The sequence below is a fragment of the Branchiostoma belcheri genome, unplaced genomic scaffold (genome assembly GCF_001625305.1).
Source record: "Branchiostoma belcheri isolate BF01 breed outbred unplaced genomic scaffold, Haploidv18h27 scaffold130, whole genome shotgun sequence".
Taxonomy (NCBI): Eukaryota; Metazoa; Chordata; class Leptocardii; order Amphioxiformes; family Branchiostomatidae; genus Branchiostoma; species Branchiostoma belcheri.
The window spans coordinates 1-12,288 of record NW_017802714.1 but is presented as its reverse complement, the minus strand read 5'-3'; the positions used below and the strand labels follow the sequence as shown (position 1 = coordinate 12,288).

General features: G+C 40.0%; 1 protein-coding gene across 1 annotated transcript in view; it reads right to left on the bottom strand.

Annotated features, from left to right (window-relative positions):
* Window positions 1-11,533, bottom strand: part of LOC109463997 — a 34,069-nt gene extending 22,536 nt beyond the window's left edge. The window contains exons 1-6 of the mRNA XM_019760920.1: window positions 11,442-11,533; window positions 10,948-11,063; window positions 9,884-10,069; window positions 5,866-6,076; window positions 5,536-5,651; window positions 5,201-5,386 (exon numbers count right to left, since the gene is read on the bottom strand). Coding sequence (XP_019616479.1) covers window positions 5,201-5,386; window positions 5,536-5,651; window positions 5,866-6,076; window positions 9,884-10,069; window positions 10,948-11,011 — 763 coding nt within the window. The 5' untranslated portion in view covers window positions 11,012-11,063; window positions 11,442-11,533. The remainder of the gene's footprint in view (window positions 1-5,200; window positions 5,387-5,535; window positions 5,652-5,865; window positions 6,077-9,883; window positions 10,070-10,947; window positions 11,064-11,441) is intronic.
* Between the last annotated feature and the right edge of the window lie 755 nt (window positions 11,534-12,288).

The window sequence follows — 12,288 nt, the reverse complement described above, 5'->3', positions numbered from 1 at the left end:
GTGAGGAAAGTCGTGAAAAGTGCCTTTCCCAAGGGCACAACGTCGGGCGCATGTTCAGACATGTCCAGGGTACGACTCGGAATCGAACCCGGGTCTCTTCGTTTCATAGTCGATTGCTCTAACCACTACACCACCCGACGCCACTGTGCCGACCTAGTGCCAACGGCTACTCCTCAGCTATTTTCCACCACCTACAACACAACCAGGGTCACTCTTCCAAACTCGAGTCCACGGATATCTTAGACCGCGAAACACGCTGGTGGGAACGGGGTGTCAAAGAGGCAATATATGAAAGAATGTACAACCCCACCCTCAACAGGGAAGGTGGGCTACGGGTGGATCTTTCTGGCACTTGTGATTTGGCACTCCCAGCCCCGAGGACAGACAACACGTAAGCTCCTGTTCTGCATAACAGGAGCCTTCAGACTAATTTGTTTATTTGAATGATCTCCATTGGTGAGTATACACTTATACTCACTATTCTTCCTGGAGTCTTAAACACGCGTTACAGACTTATAACACAGACGTACACTTGCTTAATGCTATACATAAAATACAACAACGTGTAACTAATTACTTGTTTAACCTATCCTATTCTATATACACCAAGTAATGAGGTAAGGGATTGTTAGAGATGTAAGAGGTCAATGGATACAAGTTATATGTTTACATTTACATTAATACATACAAGTATATATTTACATTTTAAAAATTACTATGCTACCACCAATGCTGCAGGGGTCTGTTTGTGTATGTTTGTGTTTTTAACCTGTCCTTGACGTGTTTTTGTAAAGCTGATGGTGCGGATGATTTGATGTGTTGAGGAAAAGTGTTGTAGGATTCTGTGCACCTGTACAGGAGTGTCCTAGTAGCAGAGGAAGTTCTGGGTTTTGGTAGTCTGAAGCCTCCCGCCTGTGAAAGTCGTGTGTTGTGTTGGTGTGTGTTGTTGATTCTGCGTAGTTTATTGTAGATAGTAACAGGTTTGCCAGTAGTCAGGAGTTTGTGGAACGTGGATAGTGTGTTTGTGTAAAGTCTTTCGTTAACGCTGGGCCAGTGCAATCTACTGTGCAGTTCGTCGATCCTGCAGTTATCTCCGCATTTAACACAAGCCTAGCCGCCTTATTTTGTAGAATCTGTAACCCGTTGAGGTTAGATTGAGAACTGGACGATAGAAGGCAGGAGCAGTAGTCCAGATGACTCAGGACAAGTGTTTGAGTTGCCATATTTAACGTGTCACCCGTGAGAAAGTCACGTGATCTAGCAATTGCTGCTAGAGCACTTGTCATTTTGGATTTAACCTTGTCAAGGTGTTGGGCTAAGGTTAACTGCTGGTCTAAAAATAATCCTAGCAGTTTCGCCTGCTCTACCTTTTTTAATTTATTTATTGAAACAACAAAGTACAAGACATGACACAAGACACAGAGGTGAAAACTCTAGCCGAAACTAATATTAATCACACCCCTGACATAAAATACAAATTACAAGTATGAAGATGACAAAACAACAAATTAGCGTTCGTATATACAAGACTAACGGCAATATAAATCATTAGACAACTGTAAACCGTTGGGTATTAAGTATAAAGGTTTGAGTAAGAATCAGATTTTTCTTGTTAACATCAAGACGTAAAAGGGGCGAACCCCTCAGTAAAAGATTAATACTGGCTTGGTCAGACAAGTTGCGCAAGTCAAAAGTAGAGCCTACTAGGCCCTGTAGGTTGCTGAGAAGGGTCACTCTATGCAAGTTGTGTACAGGGCAGTGCAAAAGGAAATGTGCAATGTCTTCACATTTAGACCCACAGGTACAGGCAGAGCTAAGAACTAAATTACGTTGATATAAACTTTGATTTAAGCTGCAGGTCCCAATGCGGAGTCGAGTAAGGAGGGAGCAGGGGTACCGGGGGCCGTGACTAAAATGCGGATAAAGGGGAGGACGTACTAACTTGACTAAATATTTTGTAAAAAGTGAAAGATTAAGAGAACAAACATCTACATCAAGACTATTCCAGTGTTGCGTTGCATATGGAATAAAAGACCTACGGTATCTAGTTGTGGTACAAGACGGGAGCCGTAAGTTGGATTTATTGCAAAGATTATAAGAAGTAGAAGCAGAGATTTCGGGAGGGATCAGGTCCCTAAGATACTGGCTAGTGTGGCCGCGGACAATTTTATAAAACATAACCAGTGAATGAACATGGCGGCGATCCGAAAGTCTCTCCCAGCGAAGTTCGGTAAGGAGCGAAGAGTAAGAAGAACCTCTTACTGCTCCTGAAACTGTAAGCGCACATTCGTATTGGACACGTTCAAGCCTTTGGGAATCATGTGGAGTGCATCCGTGCCATATAATGTCAGCATACTCGAGAAGAGGACGAATAAAAGATTTATAAATGGTGTCGAGTACAGCTCGTGGTAATCTGAATTTCAGTTTGTTAAGTGAGGACACACGATCTGATACCTTGGCAATCATGTTTGAAATTTGAGTTTCCCATGACATGGTGGAGGTGAGAAAAGTGCCTATATGCTTATGGAATTTAACAGATTTAATAACACAGTTATGAAGTAAAAGAATATGATGGTCAGGAGGGTTTGATTTCTAAGAAAAACACATTTCTTCAGTCTTTAAAGGGTTAAGTTCCATAAGCCAAGTTGAAGACCAAAGTGATACCTGTTCAATCGGCTTAATGTGCATTGAAAGCTGTATGGTTGGTTTGTGTTTTAATTTGTGTCTACTTCCAAAGACTATGGACTAAGGTTTTGTCGACATTTAATATTAGTCTGTTGGCTTGAACCCAGTCGCTGATGTGCGTCAATTCAGTCTGAAGAATGGTCTGAATATCCGCGGTACTAGGGCCAGTAGCTGACGGGGTTGTATCGTCTGCATACAATACAATGTCGCAGCGTTTTACAACTGTGGGTGGATCGTTTGTATATACATGTATGCAGAACAGTAGTGGGCCCAGCTGAAACGTCTGACGTTTTTAACATCATACCCAGTTGCTTGAGTAACTGCTATTTTGGCGTAAATCAAGTCCTGTTCTTAATGACCTGTTTAAAAGTCCTGAGACTGTCGTTTGGAAGGAGCTGTCGTTTCTTTGGCGGAAGAGTATTCCAAGGGTAAGGTCCATAGTACCACACACTGCGTGACTCTTGCTGGTGGACAGAAGAGTAGGTGAGGGTCGTAGTCCCTAAGACGCTTAACTCTGATCGAGTATTCTGCATACAGTTATGATTTAATATTTAGAACTTCAGGTGTGTGTAAAAAAAAGGAATACAATGCAGCAAAATCGCTGTTTAGAGGATGATAAAAATGTTTTATATTCACTTTCTTAGGAAAGTGCTACATCGGATTCTATGTTCACATGATATTCAGCAGTTGTACACAATATGGTAATGCCATGCACAAAACATATGCATAAAACGCGAGATTTGACATTTAACCTGATCAAGGTTGTGCGGGTATTTAAGTTTCCTGTCTTGTGATTCACCCGGCTTAAAGGTAGCCATCTGAGTGACGTAACCTAGACTAGTAATGTGGCGAACTTTGTGCAGTAGTCTCCTTCCATACATGTAAAGAAAAAATACTGTTTAAAAACCCTTAAGCTTCGAGTCCCGGGTACGTGTCTTGTGTGCGGAGCCCGTATATATTCGAGATGGGAAGTAGTGTATCCAGAACGTTCTCTATCCAGCATTGTCGGCTAACGGACGTGCTGTTTCCCGTGCAGTCATGTGCGCTGATTGGTACAGTTATCATTGAAAATTATAAGCTTACGTTACCATATTTGGTTCAACTACGCTAGGCCGGCCTTCAGTATGAGTGCTAAAATCCCTCCGTATAGCTTTAGTGCGAAGTCAATGTCGCCTCGGTATTAATTTATTTATTTGTTCCTCGGTTATAGTAATAACCTTTATTGTACATCCATGCCCTATCGGGCTAAGTACAGGTCAACAGATGAAATAGGTAATATACATGTTTGTAGTATAAACAGTTCTAAAACTACTCTAAAACAGGGGTTCGGCTTCTTCTCGTTTCTTTGTGATGTTGAAAATATAATTTGAGATGGGTTTGTATAGTACAGAATGATCAAAGCGCATGAGAAAGATAAATTTTTCAATATTAGGCAAGTGTTGGAAATATGGAAACGTACTAGTAATATATCTAAAAAGATCATTTCTTTCATTACTATATAAACTACAATCAATAACAAAGTGGGCTTCATCTTCTACTTTTTTGAGCTACAAAATTGGCAAATCCTTTGCTCCAGAGGTGTGCGGTTGTGCCTTCCTGTTTCGATGCTGAGATTATGACAGCTGATTCGTAGTTTGGTGATGGTGGTTCTTTGTTAGTAATAGAATAAAACATTTTGTGCCCAGCTTACGCTAACACATGTTGCCTAAAAACCATGCAATAATTCTGTGTTCACACGTCACGATTTTTTCTATCAACCACCGACTTTATCAACTGACTTCCGAGTAAGACTGTTATCTTAGAAGACTACATGTACATTAAAATCAACAGAGTTTGCACAAAGTAAACTATTTTAGGGTCTCCGTGCGCTTTGAGTTATCGGCAGAATTCTAGGTCAAGCGGTGGCAAACTTCATTTCGTGCTCTTTTGGCTCTCTGGATAGAGCAAATACGTATCCAGGATATGCTCTTTTGGCCTGCAATTACTTCTGGACAGAACAAGTACGTAATACTATCCAGGATGTGCTCTTTTGGCCTGCAATGACTTCTTAACAGACCAAGTACGTAATACTATCCAGGATGTGCTCTTTTGGCCTGCAATTACTTCTGGACAGAACAAGTACGTAATACTATCCAGGATATGCTCTTTTGGCCTGCAATTACTTCTGGACAGAACAAGTACGTAATACTATCCAGGATGTGCTCTTTTGGCCTGCAATGACTTCTTAACAGAGCAAGTACGTATCCAGGAAGTGCTATTTTTAGGCCTCGGCTGCGAGTACTTCTGTACATAGCAGGCCATTCTAGTTCATGAAAATGATATACATGTACATGTAGCAGGAAAGCCGTGCATACTCAATACCACTCGGTTGGTATACCAAATAATACTTTCTTACATGAGAAGTCCAGGTTTCATAGACACTTTACATACCCAAGCTCTTTAATTTACCTGACGTGCGAACTTGTAAACTGTCAAGCAAATGCTCTATTCTCAAACCTGTTGATATTTGTTTTACCTTCACAAGTTGGTGTAGCATCAGTCCATGTCCCGTTAGACTGGCAGGTTATGTTGGCAGTTCCCCACAGATGATACCCGGCCATACAGGTGTACCTGACTGTCTGTCCTGATGTAAAGTTACTGTTGTTATCTCTTGTCCCATTGGAAGGCAAACCGGGATCCCAGCAATGGCCTGCAGTACTGCCTGGAATAATTAAGAAAGAACAATGTAAGGTAATGAATTTACTTTCTTTAAGCTAATGTTACATTGTTCATACAGGTATTTAACAGTCAAAGTAGTTTATATTGAACAGCATAAATGGTTATTGTAAGAAGTATAATGAAAGACCTTACTTATGTAGGAGTAGTTAAACCCCTGACGCGTGACACTTCCGTCAGATGTAAACCTCAGGAACATCGCGTTAGATGTGCTGATGATAGGGCTGATTTGCTGATGGTAACCTAATAACCTGAACATGTATAATCAATAAACGATCAAGATTTGGCAGAACATATTGTGATGTTAGGGCCTACATGTTTTTGTTATCCATAATCAATTAAAGCTTTGTAACTAGTGCCTAGACTAACACACAATGATCCATCATTATCATTACCACATGTACATAGTTGAAAATCAGAAAGTAGAGTCATTTGGAAAGTGTTGATATGTGCTAAGTGCATCACCTTTGTAACTCTGCAGCATCATCGCTGGCTCCATCGTAGATGGTCAGAATGTCATTATATCCCTGAGTGTCGAAACTGTCGAACGTGAGACGAATGATGCTTCCTTCTGGTGCAGTAATCAACCACCTGACGCTTTCATTGTTGCCATAGTTACTGGGATAGTTCGGTGACGTCACAGGGCCTCCGGAAGGACCCGTCATGATACTTCCTACTGCAGAAAGGTAAACGCAATGTGTAGCTTCTATCAAAGATTTTGCCTGCATGATGTTGCTTGTACTCTTTGGCTTATTAGTGACGTTTGACGATGATTTAAAAAAATAAAAAAAAATCACACTACTGGCGAAGGTGTCATTGACCTGTTTTTTTACGATTGGCTTTTGAAGAAAAAGATAATTACTGGTAAAATTTAAAATTGACCGTTCCTGGTTGAAAACTTAAATCTAGGACATGTTTAATTCCGAACATGGAGATGACAGGTTAATCGTGTTATGTAACATGGTGACTTAAGTAAGAATAGATCGTCCTAATTGGACATGTGTCGTTTCTGCTAAAATATGTTGTTTTTATTTGTAATCAAACTGTAAACGTCAACTTTACGGCCGATGTAATATTTGCTTTAATACGCCCGTCTGACTTTAGAGGTTTGTTACAGGTGGTGTTAAGCCCCGGTCACACTGGCCAAACTTTGCTGGAGCGTTCCTTGAACGGTGAATAAAATTCATCACCGCTCAAAACCGCTCACCACCGTTAAACAGAAGTTGGCCCCCGTTAAAGCAACGCCGTGTACGCCCGGCCACCGCTGATGTTTCTGGAGGGGCCCTCCTACCGCTCCGAAAGTTTTGAGCTGCACAAAATATTACGAGCGGTGAGGAGGGGGCAATTTTCCGCCCCGGCAAAGTTCACACCCGCTCCACCAACGCCCAGTCAAACTTTGGCATCGCTAGACGCAAGTTCGTGGACGCTTGGGGCCGCTAGGCCAACGCAGAAATCTTGAACGCTGGACCACCGCTGCTTCGCCAGCGTTGCCGGGGCGGCGATTAAGCGTTGCACAAACTTCGCTGGAGTGGTTGCAAGCGTTTTACGAGCGGACACGGGGTTGCTGGAACGGTGTCAGGCGTTCAAGCAGCGATCCATGTCGGCAATGAACTTTGGTTTTGCGTTGGTATAGAGGTGTCTGAGCGGTGAAGAGCGTTGTCGAAATTCGGACCCCGTCCCTACCGTTAAAGGAACGCTCCAGCAAAGTTCGGCCAGTATGACCGGGCCTTAAACCGCATGCGCAGAACGCCGCTATACCAACGCTCGCGTCATCGCTAAACCAACGCTCGCTACCGCTAAACCAACGCTAAAGCAACGCCGGCTTTAGCGGTGCACCGCTAAGCCAACGCCCGTGTTTTCATTTTTCCCCCACATATTGGGCGCGGTGACGAGCGTTGTCGAAATTCGGCCCCCGTCCCTACCGTTAAAGGAACGCTCCGGCAAAGTTCGGCCAGTGTGACCGGGGCTTTAGAATTTGAATGTTCCAGCTGGTGTATAGTCATGCTGCTAACATTTTTACCCTTCAGCCGACGATGTTGTGTATGTTATGGTCTTGCTGGGGTCAAATTATCCAGCGGACTGCTTTTAATATTCAGCTGATGTTTTGTTTATAACGGCTTTGTCGTTGTAAAGTTATCCAGCTGACGGCTTTTAACCCTATCTAAACTGGGCTTTTGGTGGATACGTTGGACGGGCGCTCATTTTTATATCATTATGACGTAATATGACGTTTCTATGGCGCCATTCATGTAATGTCATTGCCTAAAAACCGTCTAGATAGGTTATCCTCGTTTGACTTTTAAATGTTAAATATTTAATGTTCAACACGTGTTTAACAAAAAGTGTTAATGACAGAATATTAATGTCTACTATAACGTATGTTGCCCAGAGCAACACCAATGACGTCATAAAATGATGTCATGCATAATTTTATTATTTAAAGTATCCTCCAGCTTTGATCATTAATTTTGAAATTTTGAATATCTCTTTTTTCAAGGTAAAGCCTAAGATACAATGGAAATAGACTATAACTTCAAATTAACTTTTTATGTACGAAAATCGAAGTAGTGATGAAGAAAACACAGGCAGAATATACCTGATTTAATGATATGGCCCGCCTTCTTGGAATTGGATTTTGGCCCCAAATTTCTGAATTTCGCAAAAAAATGCCTGTCAGAAGAAATCCGTTGCCCTGGCAACACGGAATTTTTTTTACATACCTTACTGATTTGAAATTGTTGTCGGGTATATTCTTGGAAAGGTCACAAATTTTGGTGTTATTAGCGCTATCCAACATCAAAGTTGGCGCGGGCACTTTTAGCACCTCCACCTCCCACCCCCGTCTAGATAGGGTTAACATTCAACTGACAGTGTTGTTTATGTTATAATCTTACTGGTGAAAGGGATGTATATGATGTTTTTGTTTTAATGATAATGTTAAAATTCAACTAACGGTGTTTTCTACTATATAAGGATATCATATCGTAAACAGTTTTTTTTTAATACTATACCTCAATAAACCCGGAGATTAATTCTTTTGGTTGAATTTAACGTAAATTTACACGTATCGTCAGTGACATTGTGCACAAAAGAAAGTTACCACCTACAACTGTCCTTGCTACTGCTGCAAAACTTGTGGATTTTAACAGGTACTTTTTTCTTTGGTGACAAGCTAAGGTTAGCCTAATTGTGTGCATGAAGCACATTTTATAACACTTTACTTTTATTGTTCACACTTCAGCAATATAAGCGCTCTACATTGAGATTGAAAACTGCCCTTTTTTTTCAATCGTAGACAATGTGGTGACAAATTTGTTTGGCCTTTTATAACATTAACCCTCAACAGTACACCTTCCCGGACTGATTAATCTGTACACCTGGGGTCCGCGCGGACCCCAGAGCAGTTTTTTGCTAATTTTTAGAAATTATTAACATGCTACCAGCTCAATTGTTTTGCAAACTGATGTGGGAACCTCTGTGTCCACATTACAAACAAATATCATACATTTTGAACTTTTTCTATTTTTTGGTGAAGAAAAGAAGACAAGAAGAAATACCCTATTTTTAAATCCATTTCAGACTGAAGGGGCTTTTGAGGCCCAACTTTGATCTCAGAGAGCGGCTAAACGGCTTGCGTTAGAAGTATCAAATTTGGAGACCTTTCCTTAACTGTCTCTGGAAAAAAGTTCATATTAGTTTGATACTAGTAGGTTGATGTTTTTTTGTGTTGCCATGGCAACGGGTTTCTATTTTTCAAAATAGAAGTAATTTTGGTTTAAACATAAAAATTTTCTGAGTTTTATATTAAATTACACTTCTTTTCCAACATTAATAACATCTTACATAATTAAATATAAGTTAAATAATTTAATATGCATAGAATATGCTAATTTGATGACGTCATTGGTCAAAATCCAATATGGCGGACTATATTATTAGCTCTGACGTCATATGACGTCATAATTACACCAAAGTTATTAAAATTTAATTCTATTACTACACCATTCTCTGAAAATTTGGTAGACATAGGATGAAAACTTAAAAACATATAAAAACGGAAATAAGGTAATGTATAAGAACGCCAATGTATCCATTATGATCGAAAGCCGGCTAGGGTCCGCGCGGACCCCAAAAGAAAATCAGATATAATTTTTTTTATAAATGGTAGAAACGGAGTTTTCTGCACTGTATTGAGAAAAACTTTGTGGGTGACAATTACCTAGAATTTCAGAAAAAAATCTTTAGAAACAAAAAAGATACTACAGAATATATAGTGCTGGGGTCCGCGCGGACCCCAGGTGTACTGTTTAGGGTTAAGGTAAGACAGCTTCACATAACACATGACTTTCCTATACTTCCTGTGACACCATGCGATTTAAAGCTGATTTTCTTATGATTAGATAAGAATATTGCCTGGAAAGGTGATGGAAACATACAGTAAACCAGACAATCCAACCTTGACGTCAATAATGTGTTTTAATACCTTCACAAGTTGGTGTAGCATCACTCCATGTCAAGTTAGACTGGCAGGTTATATTGGCAGTTCCCCACAGATGATACCCGGCCATACAGGTGTACCTGACTGTCTGTCCTGATGTAAAGTTACTGTTGTTATCTCTTGTCCCATTGGTCGGCACACCGGGATCCCAGCATTCGTCTGGTGTACGACCTGAATAAACGAAAGACGACTGTGTCAATGTCCTCCCTTGCAGATAATGCTGAATCATTTAAATAAAACACGTGCAAATCCTGAGTACCGACCAAAATAACAATTTGAAAACCTACTACATCGAGGAAATACGTAAAGGTTTTGTATTTTTTTTTAATTTGCATAATTTATCATGGAATCGGTGTTGTTATTAGAATTAACCATTCGAATTCATTATTTTTCAACTGAAATTACAAATATTCAGAAGTGAAATACCTTCCCATTGGCATTTTTTTTCATTTCAACATTTAATCGTTGATTATGAAAGTAACCTCTAATATCTAATTATGTAAAATACTGGAATTAAAGATCTTCGTCATTACAAATGCATTTTTGTGGGGTCGTGTGGCGTAGTAGCAGAGTGCTCGACTTGGAATCAAGAGGTCCAGAGTTCGATTCCTGACGTGCCATCGATCTCATGCCCTTGGGAAAGGCACTTTACACGACTTTCCTCACTTCGCTCAGGTGAGAATGCGTATTGTATTGTCCCATGTGTTGGTGGCTAAATGACATTTAAGTCTTCGTTTGCATAATTTCAATTTAACTTAATAATGCATTGATTCTTTCTGAACTTGAAAATCCCTCAAGCAGTTCCATAACAAGCTGCTAGAGAACAAGCCCATACCACTTGTTTCTGACTTTAAAAAAAGTTAATCTGCCCTAATAATGATCGCAAAATCAAGACAATAGCATATACAGGATGAAATATGCAAACACTGCAAGTTCTATTGCATGCAGTTCGAAGATCAGCCACAAGGAGAACCATATTTAACTTTGACCCTGTTCTTTTGTAAGATCTACCCACATGAGACTGTTAGACGTGTAATGAAAGACCTTACTTGTGTAGGAGAACTGGAACCCCTGACGGGTGACACTTCCGTCAGATGTAAACCTCAGAAACATCGTGTTGGATGTGCTGATAATGGGGCTGATTGATCTCTGGTAACCTGATAACCTGGACATTTAGAAATTATCACACAGGTTATTGTGTTATTCACGACTTGTAGCCTACTTTCGTTCCGTTATCCTAAATGAGTTTAACATTTTAGACTGGTACCTTGAATATCTAACAACGATTGGTCCTCACCATTACATCTATTAAATTCCTTTAATTGTAATAGCTATTTTTGTGCAATAATCGTTATTGTGCATGTGCTGATGATGATGCCAAATTCTCCGTGTCTAAATCATCATCATCATCATCGTGTCTAAATATCCAGTAAGGTTGAACACTACATACCCTTATACATGTATGTGGATTTGAAGCCACATCCATTGATCTTATTGTTATGATACGTGCACAGTAAACTGCAATTTGGGTCTATGGTATTACCTCTGTAACACTGGAGCACTATCACTGCTTCCGTCGTAGATGGTTAGAAAGTCGTAACTGTACTCAATGTCGAAACTGTCGAACGCGAGACGAATGATGCTTCCCTCTGGTACAGTGACCAACCACGTGCAGTTTTCATAATTGCCATAGTTACTAGGGTAGTTGGGTGACGTCACAGGGCCCCCAGAGGGACCAGTCAGGCTACCTCCACATCCGGTCACACTGGTTACTGAGGAATGAGAAATAACATCAACAGGGGGCAGGTAACGTCATGGTTTATTGAGCGTTACCAAAATCTAAACCTTTTATCCAGTGCCTTTTGAAACATTGGTCAAGGTTAACAAAGAAAGCCGTTTGAATTTCTTTAGGTGAATTTTGTCAACCTAACATGGGAAAGTGAAAGTTAATATTTAAACTCACGCCAAAGTTGATTTTATAAATAACCCACACTTCCCTAGGTCTGGTTAATATTCAAATTATATCCTTCTATACAGCGTTTTTATATTTTTCTCATCATATTGTTTGATATATGTATTGACAAACCTAATGAGTTGTTACATTTTCATCTTTTTGTACCCTCCCCTACTTATCTAGTTTGGCCCACCGTATTGCTTCATTGCTTATGCTAAACATAATTATTTTGTTAATTTGATTCTTATTTTCATTGTGCTTGTTTATTATCCTTTTATTACTTCTTCATTGTTATTTATATTTCATTCAACAAACTGTAGAGATTGTAAAACATAAAGGGGAGGGACTTTAAATAAAACATTGCGGCTTTTCGTCCTACCCTTGCACATTTCTTTTGTATTATTTTGTATAATTTTTCATTATGTATGTATGTGCT